Source organism: Rhinoraja longicauda, chromosome 21 (assembly GCF_053455715.1).
Source record: "Rhinoraja longicauda isolate Sanriku21f chromosome 21, sRhiLon1.1, whole genome shotgun sequence".
In the NCBI taxonomy this organism is placed as follows: Eukaryota; Metazoa; Chordata; class Chondrichthyes; order Rajiformes; family Arhynchobatidae; genus Rhinoraja; species Rhinoraja longicauda.
Window position 1 is genome coordinate 32,903,337 of NC_135973.1, and position 17,534 is coordinate 32,920,870.

The 17,534-nt window shown below is 39.2% G+C and overlaps 1 protein-coding gene across 1 annotated transcript in view; it reads left to right on the forward strand.

Moving 5' to 3' along the window:
* wdr90 (WD repeat domain 90) overlaps positions 1-17,512 on the forward strand; it is an 81,007-nt gene extending 63,495 nt beyond the window's left edge. The window contains exons 31-44 of the mRNA XM_078418268.1: positions 3,591-3,690; positions 4,166-4,287; positions 5,722-5,878; positions 6,070-6,260; positions 9,915-10,083; positions 10,158-10,269; positions 10,472-10,643; positions 11,321-11,443; positions 11,676-11,856; positions 12,016-12,146; positions 12,578-12,721; positions 13,721-13,846; positions 14,319-14,403; positions 15,663-17,512. Coding sequence (XP_078274394.1) covers positions 3,591-3,690; positions 4,166-4,287; positions 5,722-5,878; positions 6,070-6,260; positions 9,915-10,083; positions 10,158-10,269; positions 10,472-10,643; positions 11,321-11,443; positions 11,676-11,856; positions 12,016-12,146; positions 12,578-12,721; positions 13,721-13,846; positions 14,319-14,403; positions 15,663-15,850 — 2,001 coding nt within the window. The 3' untranslated portion in view covers positions 15,851-17,512. The remainder of the gene's footprint in view (positions 1-3,590; positions 3,691-4,165; positions 4,288-5,721; positions 5,879-6,069; positions 6,261-9,914; positions 10,084-10,157; positions 10,270-10,471; positions 10,644-11,320; positions 11,444-11,675; positions 11,857-12,015; positions 12,147-12,577; positions 12,722-13,720; positions 13,847-14,318; positions 14,404-15,662) is intronic.
* The last annotated feature ends 22 nt before the right edge of the window (positions 17,513-17,534 follow it).

Here is a 17,534-nt window from a genome sequence, read left to right on the forward strand (position 1 = left end):
CATTAGTCTTTCAGATAATCATGTATAACTGAAGCCCTTTTCTGTCAATCTTTGAGGTATTATCCCTTTGATTTACTGCAAAATGTGGAAGTGAAGATTGTAGTATGGCTTTGTATGTTGTGTGTTTCGTTTGCAATAAAATTTGACCCAGAATTTAGCTATATTTCAAGTTGATAAACTCCTACTGCCAAACGAAAGATGCTTTTTTCCTTTGTTTCATCCTATCTCTGGGGACAGTGATCTGCTTGAGAGAGCAGTTTAATTGCCTGCATCATCAGTGTGTTTCAATTTCTTCCTTCTGGAAAATGCCCTGAGTTCAATAGCTTAGTAGGTTGACGTACAGCAAACTATATCTGCAAAGCAGTGTTTTCCCCACTGGGTTATTAGACATCTTCAAGATAATAGTGGAATTTGTTTGTGCCTGAGGGTATTATCAGAGCTGTTAAAGATGATTGTGTTAGGCTCCCAGGCAATGCTCCCTACACTTCGCAATGGAACAACCTGATATTCACCGTTTAGACGTAATTATTTGTTATTTGGCTTAGTTATCAGATCAAGAGAAATTATAGTTTTTAATTTTTAGTGGACATGAGGGAGAATGTTGTAGACTTTAAAAGATTGGTTCAAGGAATGGCAGGTTTGTCAGCAGGTTTGCCATGTAAAGAGAGATTGAATAGACTGGGATTGTATTTAGAGTTTAAAAGAATGAAAGACCTCATTGGAAAATTTATAACGCGCTTGATAGTTTATATGCAAAGATAAAGTTTCCTCCAGCTGTGGAATCAAGGACCATGGGGCAAATAAAAATATTGAAAATCATGAAAATAGAGGTCAGATATTAGGAAAGATATGAGAAATTTAGGACAGATATGAGAAATTTCTACACAGAGTGTGGTTGCCCTTTGGTAGTGTCTACTCTGGTTGGCAGTGGTGGCTCAATTGTTTTATTCATTCTAAACAGAAATTTGATGGATTTATAAGGTCATAAGGCATAGTAGAATTAGGCCATTCGGCTCATCAGGTCTACTCCGCCATTCAATCATGGCTGATCTATCTCTCCCTCCTGACCCCATTTTCCTGCCTTCTCCCCATAACCTCTGACACCTGAACTAATCAAGAATCTATCTCTGCCATAAAAATATCCACTGACTTGGCCTCCACAGCTTTCTGTGGCAAAGAATTCCACAGATTCACAACCTTCTGACTAAAGAAAATTCTCCTCATCTTCTTCCTAAAAGAACGTCCTATAATTCTGAGGCGATTATATCTAGTCCTAGACTCTCCCACAAATGGAAACATCCTCTCCACATCCACTCTATCCAAGCCTTTCACTATTCTGTATGTTTCAATGAGGTTCCCCCACATTCTTCTAAACTTTCTGGATATTTAAAGGAATAAAGGGCTATATGGGTAGAGCTGGAATATGGGACCAAGGTGTAAGATATGTCATGATCTTGATGAATGACGGAGCAGGTTCAAAAGGCTAAATGGCCTGCATCCTCCTATCTCATTTTTTATTCAGGAAATCAAAGTCATGCAGGACGATATAAAAATCAGTTTTGTGAAGATGAATTCAATGAAAGATTGAAAAACTTAGCTTTTAATTCCATCTGAATTGCCTCTATGAGAATTCCAACATATAAATTATATGGAAATAGTGTTTTTAGGGATTATTAAAAAAATTATTAAAGAAGGCAGTGCAAACAGCATTTTTTTCTTGGTGATTGAGGGATAAATGTTTGGCACAAAATGTCCATGCTCCCATCCAATAGAAAATGCTGTGGTATTCCGAAAGCACCTTTAGTTTTATATTTGATGAGGCTATTGATACCGTTATATTGTGGAGCAGATAGATTGGCTGATTTCAGCCCACAATAATTTACATTGATAAATAATGTGGCACCTGGCATATTTTGGAAAGGATTTAAATATGTTTCTTTGTAGGTTATGAAGTTTAAATAATGACAGCATAAGTACGATAATCAAGTGAATTGGGTGTAGATAGGGTAGACAGTCAGAACTAGACAGGTGGGGCACAGGAGAGAGGGGGGTTAGGGGAGAAGAAGGGAGAGGGGAAGGGTATTGTAGTTACCTAAAATTGAAGAATTCAATGTTCATACCGTTGGGTTGTAAGCTACCCACATGGAATACACCCCGCCCAATCCTTCCGAATTTGGCGGAAAGTTTCTGCTTTCTTATTTCATTTCCGCCATTCCGATTTCGCGTCACATTTTTCCGTAAAACAGTCGGTAATTGTAATTTGTCAATTCGGCCGCTAGAGGTCGCCAGGGGTTCCGCGAGAAATCCCCCACGCCCTGGAAGTCTCCCCGAAAATGTAGCACCTAGGCTGGGCAAGGCAGCCAATCTCGACCTCAACCCACCATGGCCGATTGCTGGGTTGAATTTGCAACCTGTGGCCGGGGCTCTGGAACGCCAGCCCAGCTGGAGCCGGCACATCTATCCGCATAGCCGACTTCCTTGGCCAGCTGGATAAACCAACAAAGCTCTGGAACCAAGAGTGCCAGAAAATCAGTGGTGGAACTAATGAGTAAATTAAATTTAAGTGCAAGATTATATAACTAAATTAATTAAGACGGGGTTAAAATATAAAACACAGCAGAAAAGCCAATTACCACCTTTTTGGGCTGATTATCAATTAATGTGCGAATTTAATTCAACAAGCACTTCCGTATACATATATCAACTCTTTCTTCATAACTTAGTCGTACATTTTATGACCATTGTTCTTTTATTCAATACCAAGAGAATTGGGATGTGTAAGGAAAAAGCAAAATAGAAAAAACAAAACAAAACAATTTTTTCTTTGTGTTGCCAAAAGTATTTCTGTTCAATAACCTTTCTCTAAATAGCAGAATATACTCATGATAGGCCTGGCATTGTACATGTAGTCCAAGAACTACAAACTGTTGGAAATAATAATCGTTTTTCACACATGAATGTAGCGAAACGCGTATGCGTATTTGGTGTGCATACCTTTTTTTTAACTGAAATGTTGCATTACGTGCCACATGAATTTTGATGTAAAATTCTGAAATTTGGACATCAAAATTATGAATTTGTAAAATCAAATGTTGGGAGGTCTGAATATGAGGTGCTTTTCCTCCAGTTTGCGTGAGGTCTCTTCCTGGCAATGGAGGAAATCCAGGACAGAGAGGTCAATGTGAAATGGGAAGAGGAGTTAAAATGGTTAGCAACCAGGAGACTTTATAGCTTCTCCCCTTCAAATTATATTCCTTCCTCTAGCTTCACAATTCGCAACTCTTCAATCTTTTTGTCACACTCATGTCTTTTCATCTCCGGCCTTTGTCCACCGTCTGCCTATCAAAACCCCCCCTCACCAGTATCAACCTATTAACTCCCAGGCTTTGTCCTGCCCCTCCTGTCTTCCAGCTTTCATTTTCCCCCCTTCCTCCACAGTCAGACTGAAGAAGGGCCCCGACTTGACAAATTACCTATTCAAGTTCTCTAGAAATGCGCTATGAATTAGACCCTTAGTTTTTGTGACTACATTATGTTGTCTAATGGCATCCCCATGCCTTTTCTCTTCTCATATTTTGAATTTGCATCAGGATGCAGTCCTCTCTGAAGGAAAAGATGATCTGAAACTGAAAGTTGTAATTGGATACAATGGAAATGGGAGAGGAAATATGGTCTGGAATCCTGATACAGGTAATTAATTGTTAGAGCAAGATCTGGACCCAGATTGGAGTGTATCAGTGGTATACAGAATGTTGTTTGGAATACAAATATGCATAACCAGTACGCCTGGAATATATGTATTATCTCAAAAGGAAATATACATTATGCAGAGAAGTTATTTATGAGTGAAGGTAGACACAAAATGCTGGAGTAACTTATTTAAACCATTAAACTCTATTTAAACCAGCAGCTGCATTTTTTTTTTGTACTTATTTATGACTGATGTATCTTTGAAAAATTAACACCTTGGTTTGCGTATTTATTGTTTATTCTGTTTAATTTAACTTACATCTGCATTAACTATATATTTATCGGTTACAATTTTACATTAATATTGGCTACTGCTGAGTACAAAATCCATACAAGGCAGGAGTCAGACTATAACATGTAAAAATAAGTCCCTGCCATTATTTTGATTATTTCTCTATGTACCTACATCTTCAAGCTCTTTTTGCGTATTCTTGTGGCTGTTTGGTGGTGATTGAGGACTTGCATTCTGGATCTCAGAGACACTTAATAGGCCACACAGGAGAAATCTCCACTCTTGCAGTCAGCCATGACACGCAGGTATGTTTGAGATGAAATTTGATTGAGTCATTGATATCATTTTGTTCCTCAGTTAATCGTATCATATTAGTCATCAATAAGAATCAGAAGACCAAGTGATATTAATAGTCTCTCTTTGTAGCTCCATGCACCTCCTCTAACTTAATCTACAATATTTGGTGCTCCTTATGTAGCCTCCTTTACACCAGCAAAACCAAGTGTAGACGAGGCAACCGTTTCGCTGAATGCTTGTGCCAATCTGCCAAGGCCTGCAAAATCTCCCAATTGCTAACCGTTTTAACTCCTCTTTTCATTCCCATACTGATTTTTTTGTCTGGGTCTCCTCCATTGTTAGATGCCATAAATTGGTGGAACAGCATACCCAAGCCACTTGGGTAGCTTACAACCCAACGGTAGAAACATTGAATTAACCAACTTTAGATAACACCCATCCTCCACCCACCCCCTTTTTATCCCCTCTCTCTTTCATGTGCGCCACCTGGGTGCACACCCATTCCTTCCGCTATCCTGCCTCCTCGTCCCCTTCCACTTCTATCCTGTCTGCTGGCTTCATATTTCATGCCTCCTTTATCCTTATCTCAACCTTTTGTCACCTTTTCATCCCTGGCTTTTATCCACCCATCTGTTAATCAAACCCCTCTCACCTTGTATCCACCTATCACTTGTCAAGCTTTGTCCTGCCCCTAGCGTTCTCCCAGCATACTCCTCCCTGTTATCATCAGTCTGAAGAAGGGTCCTGACCCAGCCTGCTTCTATCCACATTCTCCAGTGATGCTGTCTGACTCGCTGAGTTATTCCAGCACTTTGTGTCTTTTTTGTAAACTGGCATCTGCAGCCTCGCTTTTGGTCCATAGATGTGTATAATGCACAAAATATTTCCTGTCTTCAAGCGAGTTTTTTGAGTTAGTGGATGAAAATGAAGAAATAGTGTTTTGCTTTGCATTTATTGATGCCCAATATTAATCAATAATGTATATATAATCTCCAGTCCCTATTATAAATGTTGCTGCAGAATTTAACACTCTAGATTGGAGAAGATGCAATTAATTCCCAAAACATGGTTTTCATAGACATTGGTTACAAACGGAGCCTAAATCATGCTCTATTATTGTTTCCGCATGGGGGAGGGGGAGGAGGAGCAAAGAAATTAATTAAATGACCAGTCTAGGCAGAGGGAGATAGACAAAGGAAGATTGAACTTATTTCATCCACCTCGCTGTCTCCTGTCAGCAGCATCATCAGGAAGATGACCTGCTGCTGAAGTGCAGGGCTTTTTGTAAATGTGTTCATGTTTTGTTGGTCTTTCTTCAATATTAATTTTGGGAAGGTTTTCCAGTAAGATTTATGGGACTGGAGGATTTCTTCACTTACTAATTACCTGTTTTAAAAATTTAGAGAACATTCCTTTTTATTGCTGTTTGTTCTTTTCGCAAGGATCTTGCATCAGCTTCAGGGGAGCAAAATAAAACTAGCTGTTGCATCTTTATTTGGGATGTGATGAGTGGCAGTTGCAAGAAAGTACTTTCCCAGCATGCAAGCGAGGTACAAGCTATGGCATATTCCAGAGATGACAGGCTCTTGATGTCTGCAGGTAAGGCTTTGTTTGAATGGTAAAATCTGATGCGGAACCGTTTTCTTACCAATGTTGGTTCTTTGTGGGATTTAGTCAAATTATTGTCAATTAACATGAGTTATTGTTAAATGGTCAAAGTTTCAATTAGCTGTCTTTGATGCAGACTTTGTTCCTCAAAATCTCTGACATTGATCCATAATTGTTTGCAGGAGATTACAGGGATCTGACAATTGCTTTATGGAATACCAGGAATTATGAGCTTTTGGCAACAACAAGAGTATCCGATCCTATTCATGATTTAGCATTTGATCCAACTGCCTACAATGAGTTTGCATGTGTTGGGGTAGGAGCTGTGCATTTCTGGCTGGTGGAACAGTCTGGGAATGAAGTACAACTGAAGGTCAGTTTTTGCAAATGGTATTTATTTCTGTAATAATAATTACTGTTCAGCTTTAATTTGACATGTCAATTCAATATTCCACCTTAAGTTTCTAAGAGCCAGATGCCATTAATTGACTGCCATCTAATCATATAAGAAGCAATTTAGGGTGAATAATCTGCTAGACTCCCTCTAGCTGCCCTTCTGATTATGGCCAGCAAGAAATTTATAACTGGAATGGATAACACAACCCATGCAGCAACTTACCTTCTATCTCCTTTTTCTGTCTGCAGAATATGGAGTTTTTTTACTCTTACGCAGATGGGTAGGAGATGCCTCAACGGTTTTGTAGGTAGTTTGCAAAGTAGTGTGCTCTTTCATCACTGGCATCTGTGTGTGCCAAAATATGGAAGATGGTTGTGAAAGATTGCACAGGATCAGGATCGATTGGCCAGGTGGGCAGAGGAATATTGAGCTGTCATGGACCAAAATTCCCAGGAGACAGTGGAGAAGTCGCCATGTTTTTCAAGGAGACTTTGAGCAGATGGTCGATTTGTTTTCTTCTCTGCATTTGCTGACTTTTTCTCCCCAAGACAGAGTTAAATGGTCATAGAGTGATACAGTGTGGAAACAGGCCCTTCAGCCCAACTTGCCCACACTGGCCAACAATGTCCCAGCTTCACTGGTCCCACTTGCCTGTGCTTGGTCCATAATCCCTCCAAACCTGTCCTCTCCATGTACCTGTCTAACTGTCTCTTAAAGGATGGGATAGTCACAGCCTCAATTACCTCCTCTGGCAGCTTGTTCCATACACCCACCACCCTTTGTGTGAAGATGTTACCCCTCGGATTCCTATTAAATCTTTTCCCCTTCACCTTGAACCTATGCCCTCTGGTCCTCGATTCCCCTACTCTGGGCACGAGACTCTGTGCATCTACCCGATCTATTCCTCTCATGATTTTGTACACCTCTATAAGACCCCCCCCTCATCCTCCTGCGCTTCATGGAATAGAGACCCAGCCTACTCAATCTCTCCCTATAGCTCAAACCCCCTAGTCCTGGCAACATCCTCGTAAATCTTTTCTGAACCCTTTCAAGCTTGACAATATCTTTCCTATAACATGCTGCCCAGAACTGAACACAATATTCTAAATGTGGTCTCATCAACGTCTTATATAACTGCAACATGACCCACTGCTTCCTTCCATGGAGCCAATTTGCTATCCATTCAACTATCTCTCCTTGGATCCCATGCGATCTAACCTTCCAGAGCAGCCTACCATGCGGAACCTTGTCGAATGCCTTACTGAAATCCATGTACACAACATTTACAGCTCTGCCCTCATCGACCTTTTTGGTCACATCTTCAAAAATATCAATCAGATTTGTGAGACACGACCTCCCAGTACAAAACCATGCTGACTATCCCTAATCAGACCTTGCACATCCAAATGCCCGTATAACCTATCCCTCAGAACACTCTCCAGTAACTTTCTAACTACAGATGTTAAGCTCACCGGCCTACAGTTCCCAGCATTTTCCCTGCAGCTCTTCTTGAAAAGAGGCACATTTGCCACCAGTCTTCCGGCACCTCTCCTGTATTTAAGGACGACTCGTAAATTTCAACCAGGGCTCCCGCAATTCTAGTTTCCCGCAATGTTCTCGGATATATCTGATCAGGCCCTGGAGATTTGTCTACCTTCATACACGACTGTACCTTCAGTACTTCTTCGACGGTAACCCTGACTGCTCTCAAGACACTTCCATTGACTGTCCCAAGTTCCTCCGTCATACTGTCTTTCTCCTCGGTAAATACAGGTGACCGCTTTGATTCCTGAGAGGTCCCACTCTAGTTACCCTTTTCCCCCTTATGTATTTGTAACATCTTTTGGGATTGTCCTTGAAATAGGTGACATATCAGGTCGGGACCCTTCTCCAGGCGGCTTCTTTAGCTACCAAGCTTGATAAGAAGTTAAAATATTCTTTGCTCGTGCTATCTAACCCTCGAGCAACTGGTTACTCCTGCTACATTAGTACGGTCGTATGGCACCAAGAAACCATGTTCAAGTCTGACAGTCTCGTTTCTCAGCAAGGACATGGATTTCATCCACGGGTGCTCCTGTTTCCCTCCACTTCTCTGAGGTCTATTTCTACGTTAATGGACTCCTATAAATTATCATGAATGGCAAAGGACTAAAAAGTGAATTGATGGGCATGCGTGGAACAACACATGTGTAGGCCTAATGGCTTCCTTCTGTGCCTTTCTACGTGTAGACTCCATGAATCTGAATCTGTGATCCATAAAACTGCCAACCCTACAAATTTCGACAAAATAAACGACAATGGTTCAGGACATCTAACATTTAATCCAGAACGCTAGTAGAGTAGGCTTTTGATCCCCATGTTCAATCAACAATTGCTTTGGACAAGAAATCAAGAATGCTCAATACCTTAAGAATTCCGTTAGCACTGTTTAGAATTTCCACGTAACCGATGAATTAGATCCCAACACTCATCCACGCTCGGTTCAAAAATGATTTTAGGCTCTTCCACTTTCAATTTGAGTATCATAATCTGTGGCCTAACATATCGCAGATCCTGAAATTTATCTCCAAATTCATTTCCATCCTACCTAATCTAATGCTACCTGCCAGAGCTATCTCCTGACCCCTTTTTGCCCTTCTGATCTCCTTTTCTTATTCCTTAGTTCTCGAAACTCCTCCGGGGATGCACTTGATCCCAGCTGCCTATACCTGTCCCATACATCCTTCTTGTTTTTGACCAATGTCTCAATTTCCCTCGTCAGCCAAGCTTTCTTACGTTTGCCGGCTTTGCCCTTCACTCTAAAGGGGACATACGCATCCTGAGATTTCATCAGCACACTTTTAAAAACATCCCACTTGGCCGATGTTCCTTTTCCCTCAAATAACCTGCTCCAGTCAACTTGAGCGAGACCTTCTATTGTACCCTTAAAGTGGGCCTTACCCCAGTTGAGCATTTTAACACATGGACCCTCTCCATCCCTATCCATAACTATATTAACCCTAATCGAACTGTGGTCGCTGGTCCCAAAAGGCTCCTCCACAAACACTTCATTAACTTGCCCTTCCCTATTTCCCAATACTAGATCCAGCGTTGCCCTCTCACATGTAGGGACCTCCACATACTGCTTAAGAAAACTCTCGTGAACATTTTGGAGGAATTGCACCCCATCCAGTCTTACTCTTGGTTGCACTTTGCATTTCAAATATTTTGTTGTAATTCAATTTACTCAGATTACAACCGTCTTAATTGTATCAAGGGTCCCAATCCGAAACATAACCTATGCATGTTCTCCAGATATGCTGCCTGACCCGCTCAGTTACTCCAGCACTTTGTCCTAATTGTAACAATTCAGTTGAATATATACTGAATAGTGTGTTTTCTGCAAGTCTTCTTAAATCGTGTCCACTTACTTTTTCAACAAGGGGTCACATGTAAAAGGAAAGGCATTTTTATGTGTTTTGATGCTGCTTTGTAACCGATGCCTGTAAAGCTTAGACTTAGCTTATTGGTTTTCATTCCGTTAAGCCTAACTTTCTTTCCCTTATCCCCCTCTTATCTCATTTGAGTATGAAATGTTTTCATCTTGGTTTAATTTTTCTAAATGTTATTTGTAGTTTTCTTTTGTTACAGGTACACAGGGTTTCAATCCCAGATGAAGTGAATGCTGGGGAGCTTACTGCATTATGCTACAACGGTGATTCAGTTCTTTACACCGCTACCAACACAGGGAAGATCTGTGCATGGGACACGCAGCACAATAGATGTTTCATGACTTGGGATGCAGACGAAGGGGAGATTGGTATGTGATGCTCCAATATGGCCCAGCACTTGTAGTGTGGCAGTGTTGTTTATTGTACTGGTTTTCTTTTCTAGGAATTGTGCAATGTCGAGGTTATCGACTGATGAGTGGCAGCAACACAAAGAAAATCCGGCTCTGGGCAGTTGCTGCAGTGCAGGAAATGAGATGTGAAGAAACAGGAGCAAGGTGATACTGCTGAACTGAACCTTCATTAGTGTGGACTTATTTTAATTTGTACATAGAAGTAGAAATTGCATAACGGTAGGAAAGATTAAAGCCTGTAAATTTCAGTCTGCTGGATGTGATTTGAGAGATGTAATTTTTAGCTGGAAACATTTCTGTGGTCTACAACTTGCATCTGTGCTGAAATTTCTGATTTTTCTTTCAGATCAAATTCAGTGCTTCTGGAACATGAAATGATTCTGGACGGCACTGTGGTTAGTGCAGTCTTCGATGATATAATGGACATGGGAATCGTGGGAACCACAGCGGGGACACTGTGGTATATAAATTGGGCTGAAAATACCAGCATCCGTCTGATCAGTGGCCACAGAAACAAGGCAAGGTCATTTCCCACTTGTTCTATACTGAGATTAGTTGCAGCTTGGAAAAACATTCACAATCAAATGTGGAACAATGGGGAAAATAAAGGTGCACTGAGTAACCTGCTTATTTCTGCTTGGAACTTGAGGGACAGCCATGGGCTCTCCTACAGAGGAAAGTTCAATATGAGTTTGCTTTGGTGACAGAAAAGACTGATTCTCTGAACAGCAGAAAGAGAAGTAGAATTTGCTGGACTATGGCATAAAATAATCTTTAAAAGTCTGATCGTTGAATATTGTGAAAGAATGGATATATCTTCATCTTTGACTTACAGAAATTCAGAGGAAAAAATAAACAAAATATTTTTGTACGGCTGCCATTTGACCTTAAGCATCTTCATGAGTAGTTCAAAAGTGAAATTTGCAGCACTCTAAAATAAAGAAACACATTGGCCAGTTGCTTTTAAATAAAATATACCATGATACTTTTCAGTGCAGAAAATATTATAATGTATTTCTATTTGCAATGATTCATGTTTTTTTGTCAAATTCAATGCATACTGTTTTCCTGCAAAAATGGGGTATCAGTATTTGTGGCAGTGGAATATGATTGTTGTCTTTGGTACTCATTGAATATAAATGAGCTGGGAATTATTGAGCACTTTGATCAGTTTATTTTTCTTTCCTTCATTCAGGTTAACCAGGTCATTTTTAGTCCAGATGAAAGCCACTTTGCCACATGCGCAGAGGATGGCAGCTTGAGGGTTTGGGTTATGAACGGCACTGAGTTGGTTGTTCAGTTTCATGTCCTTAATCAGGTATGTTACCAAAAGGGAAAAGGACTAGAAATGGGTTGACATGCTGTTTGTTCTATTGGAGGGAACTTTTATTAGCAACATCATAATTTTCCGGTCATTATACAATAGTTGAAATTTATTGAGCATAATTTTTATTAACAGTTGTTTCACTTCCACTGTGGATTCTTGGCATGCTGTAGGAAATGGAAAAACGATGGAGGTATTGATAAGTAAATATGTTTTTTCTTCACAGAGTTGCTTGTGTATAGCTTGGAGCCCCATAATCAATTCAAGGAATTGTGCTGACAAACAGCAAATAGTTGCAGGATACAGTGATGGTACAATCCGTCTCTTTGGAGTCTTGAAAACTGAAATGGAATTGAAGATTCATCCTCACCCTGTGGCAGTCAGTGCTATAGCATACTCTATGGATGGTACGATACACTAGGTGTAAATCACGCAATATCCCTATTAGAATACTGATCATAAGCATGCACCACTAATACATGACTTCTACCAAGAATGCACAGCAACTGTTCTGCCATTAATGCAAGGTGTTATTAACATTGACAAACTTTTTGTAATTTCCTCAGGTGAGGTCATTATTTCAGGAGGTAAAGATGGCCTGATGGCTGTGAGCAGTCCTCGTACAGGAATTACCATCCGTGTTATCAGTGATCATAAAGGTTCTCCAATTACAACAATCGAATGTACACAGAAAAAAGTAAGATTCACATTAAATAAAGGTTATGGCATAAAATTGAGTGAAATCCAGATCACATATTTTAAATAAAAATTAGTTTCAATTTACTATTGACCCCTCTCTCCTACCACTTGCCCTTGGGTACCATTCATCTCTCCTTAAAATCTGTCACACCTGTTCTAAAAAAAAATACCCTGTGTTTCCCCCCCCACCCTCCCATTCATTCAAACAACAGTCCACGTCCAATCATCTCATCCTCTCTAGTGCTTGAACATGCTGTAAACTCTTATTCCTCAAACTCCTTACTGTGATCCCTGCAACCAAATCTAAGTAAGGTTCCTTTCATATTACCATAACAGCTCTTCCTAGAGTCGTCAACCTTGTGATTGTGACAAAGGAAGTCTATCATCCCAGAATTTGTGATGTTTGATTATTTTGCATTCCTTTTCTAGTATGACGAATTCGGTCTTGAAGGTGATGAAATGTGGTTAGCGGTCAGTTCTGATCGGCGTGTTAGTATTTGGGCTGCTGACTGGCTAAAAGACCAGTGTGAACTCATTGACTGGTTGACATTCCCAGCACCTATTGAACCTCAGGTGAGATTAATTTCTATTTTATTTGTTAAGGAGGTGAATGGATTAGGTGTAATATTGTGAAACATCATCTATGTGCAAACTGACATTGAACAGGTTTATTTCCCTTCCAGCCTTATTGTATTTTGGTAGTTGTTCACTGAAGCCTATCACTGTGTGGATGGGAAAATTGACCCTGATTGGAAATGTTCCACTTTGATAATTTTTTCTTGTTTTATTGCAGAATTGTATGTACGAAGCATGAAGCCCAATGCTTAATTTAAGACACAGTGTTAGTCTATATGCTCTAATATTATGATTTAAGAATTTAATCGTATGTGGAATGTTATCTATGAATACAATATGTAACTGGTTATTCTGCTTTTGGTATGTCAGAAATGAGGCAGGATAAAATTAACATTCTCATGCATATGTCAACTGGAAAAATCATGTGTGAACACAGATTGATGGGCTGGATAGGAGCCAAGTTTGCTATTTGTTGGAAACAGGAGGAACAATAATATTCCAGACCTTAAATGTGTCAAGTAAATTGTTTTAGAGTGTTGTCATTATTTTGTGGTCGTAGCCAATTTGAGACCTGCAGAATCCATAGCAATGAAGCAAGTAGTTTAGATTAGAAATACAGTGTAATACCCTCCATTATTTTAACTAAACAGTCACTTATTTTTTCATGATTTTAGTTGACCAAACAAAGGTAAGAGCTCCCCACTATCTTGCGTCCATCTTGGCTTATTAATGGGATGAGTTGTCATGGCAAAAGATTACTGAAAGGATGGCACTCCCAGCAATACAGTAATGAAGTGTTATATGCTTGGGTCTCTGGAGTGAAGGTTGACTCTGTAGCCATTTATGATATATTAGGGGAAAACAAAGTATGTTTTCCTTTGTTGAGAATGAGCAACTCTGGCATTCTGCACACTAAATAAACACTAGAATGAACAATCAGAAGGTATTTCAAATTATCTATTAGAGTACATTGTTTGATTTCAATTTTTATTTCAGATACGTGACGAGAATAGTCTCCCACCTAGTCTGGCTGCCTTCTCACCTAGTCAGAGTGGCATTGTGGTGTACGTGGGATTTGGAGTGAGACCGGAAATTATTTTGTATTGTCTCCATAGCAAACAGGTATAGCCAAAAACTAAGCTTCATATGACAACACTGTACTGTGCATTTGTACGTTGATAATTTGACATTGATTGTGGATGATCAGCCATGATCACAATGAATGGCGGTGCTGGCTCGAAGGGCCAAATGGCCTCCTCCTGCACCTATTTTCTATGTGTTCAAGAATGTAAAGTGGCTTTGTTGTTTGGCAGAACATCAAACTAAAGTACAGTTCAATAATCAGTTGCTATGTGAAATTGCACACATTTGGGGAACAGTTCACTGACTATGTGGGATGATTGGACCTGGTCTAAATAGGTGAAATAATCTGAGATTGTAAAATTAAAAAGGGATGGGGGGGGGGGGGGGGAGGAGAGTGTATTGAGTACCTGTAGGAACAAATATCAGGTTTACAAAAATTATTCTACCTATATTAATTGTTTGTGACATCATTCTTTGAATAGCCTAAACTGCCCTTTTTTTCTTATCTCAGACAATTAAACAGATAGCTTTACCTCATTGGGCTGCAAGTTTGTGCCTCTCTCCAACAGGACAACTTATTGCTGTGGGGACCAGTGGTAAGAATGAATTTTTGGTCTATGATCTCTTCCACTAGTTCTTGTAAGAGACATTCAACCAGAAAAGACGTGCAGATTCATGTGACTCCTGATCAGTCACACACACTGCATGTATTAAAAGAAGAAATAACTTAACAATATTGGAATGTGAATTTATACCCGTAGTATTTCATGTTGATGTACCAAGAAATTCTGTGAGAAATTAACCTGATTAAGTTGTGGGAGAAGAGGGGGAATGTCTAATAGGATGGGGTGCAAGGTTGTTTAGGTGACAAATTTGACATTCTTTTTGTTCTCTCCAGCCCTACCCCTCGCCAAAACTGCTTTTTCTCCCCTCACTTCCCCAGTTCTGATGACGGGTAATTAACCCATAATGTTAACTGTTTCTCTGAAGAAGGGTCTCTACCCGAAATGTCACCCATTCCTTCTCTTCAGATATGCTGCCTGTCCTGCAGTTACTCCAGCATTTTGTGTCTCTCTCCAATAGATGCAGCTGAGAATTTCCATTTAGTATTTATTGCCTTTCTTTATGCTTTCAGGCATTGTACAATACTAATCAAATGTTAGTCTGTTTAAATTAAATGATTTAGCATAATCTCCCATATAATCAGAGCAAAACATTGATTAACAACACTGTGTAATCATAATTTGCTTGCCAATTTTTATCACTGCCATAAACAAAGCGATTGCAGTTAATGCCTACATGGAACCTGTTTACACAATTCCCCACCGTCACCCAATATGCTACTCTCTAGTTTCCAGTTTTGAGAGTAGCTCTGCCTTTAAATATTCCAAGAAATGGAAGAGCACAAGGAGCGCATGGTATATTTCTAATTGAAATGCTTAAAATATATCTAGTCATCAGGAATAAGAACCTATCTTCAAAAGAAAATGTATTTCTCCCAGATGAGGTCTACAGGTTGTTATAATGCATGGACCAAAGCACTCAGCAACCTTCTGATTAGTGCAAAAGACTGTTAAAACCTAAATGTGGCATCAAGATTGGCTCGTTTTTTTGTTGCTTTTATTAAGATTTTGTAATTACAGTAAACAAATATCATAAAATATTCTCAATCTGTGAATAGAAAACTTTGATATATACTTGTGGATTAAAATGATAAATAGAAAGTCAACAGTAGAAGCTTCAAACCAATGAGATCTATGCATTAAGAATTACGTGAAGCCTAAACTTTATCTTTAACACATTTTATGGCATACACTGTTCAAACTTCATAGGTTGAATTATTCATGTTTTGCAGAGAGACTTATGAAGATAATTCATTATCCAAATGGAAAATCCCAAGATTTCACTGGGCACAATGATACTGTTCATTTCATTCGATTTGCACCATCTGGAAAATTCCTCCTATCTATTGCATACAATGAGGTGTTGGTCTGGGAGGTTCAAAAACCACCTCGCGATCTCAACAGGATACAATATCTCTAAGGTTGCATTTCAAACAAAGAATTTCAAACAATACTAGCTGTGTTACTGTTTTCATGAACATATATGCTCAGTAGGATCATATTTTGCATAATGGAGTTCAATTCTGACACCATCGTACACCATTTGTAATGTAAAATATTGATGGTTCAATCATCATTTAAATAATGTTGGTGCATTGTACACGTGGAGTTTTTATAAATAGTTGCACTGAGATGTTTTTAAATCTGGACAAGGTTTTGGTGCAAGATTCTGTATGTAAACTATGATCATTTAATTTTTATTCAAATTATTTTCTACATTAATAATTTTTTTACTCGTCTCCAACTTGAGTGTTAATTGTGAATTCATGATGCTTTTTCTGCTTGTTTTGATTCCATCAAACATTTCACTGAAATATTACCCAGGTTAGGACACTGAACACTTGTTCTCATGTTGTTCATCAGGTTGGAGCATAGAGATGCGAGCTTCATTTTGTACACATTGTAGCCTGTAGCTGTTGTAGCCTGTAGATCCTTTTGGAGACGACTGGTTTATCATTCCTCTTTAGTACAACTGAAGAGAAGAGTCTACAGCACATCATGCTTGGGCAGGGTGGGTCTTATTGTTTCAGACAGAAACAGCCACTCATTTTAAAGAATGCTTAATAAGTGATGACGATAAATCTTGAGCACAATTTCAATAGGAAATTCTAAAATATTCATTGTTTCTTAATTCTGAAACTTAAAGCGGAGAATCACAATCATACACTAGTCAATTGTTTGCATTTCAAATGGCATATGAAAGATAATTATACAGGTTCATACAGGATCTCTCAAATGTTGATGAACACTTTGTTCCATTTTAGGATATTCACATAACATGGATGGATTAAAAATACCTGGTATTGATGCAGCACACCACAAAATTGGTGCAGAACCATTGTGACACACTGACAAGCAAATGACATTCACAATCTAATTTAATTTGGCCCTCAAGTCCAAGAAGCTGATCTAAGGGCTGCTGACAATTTAACTTCTTAACAATGACAGCAGGTTGGACAATTATTTAACACAACTGCTCATTTAAATTCCAGTCACATGCAAAACTAGCTAGTTGCATGTCTGCATTCAGCCCCTTTTGAATATCCTTCCCATTAATCCTAATCCCTGCACAGCGACACCATATAAACAGTTGATACCATGACACCAATCCCTAAAAAGGTAAAAGCTATTATTACATTCACTTTTTTTTGGGAAAACTTACCAAAGCCAGATGTAGTCCTGGTTGCTGGGCATTTTAATTCCCCTTCCCACACTGACCACTCTGTCCTCTGCCTCCTCCACTGCCAGAGTGAGGCCACACACAAACAGAAGAACAGCATTTTGTATTCCACTTAGGTAGCCTACAACCCAATGGCACAAATATTGAATTCTCAAATTTTAAGTAACCCATCCCTCTCATTTTCCAGAGAAAGAGTTTGCAAATGCTGGAATCTCAAGCAAAAAAAGTGCTGAAAGGCAGTCTCTTGTCTCTCCATGATGTTTTGTTGAAAGCTATTTTGAACAATGGCCAGAATTTGATTCTTTATGCTTGAATGAGTTTAATACAACTTCAAGAACATGACAAACAATACTCGTTTTTGAAATTTTCTAATTTGAATATAAAAGATTTATTGCTAAAGGTAACATGAAATTCATGGTTTCAA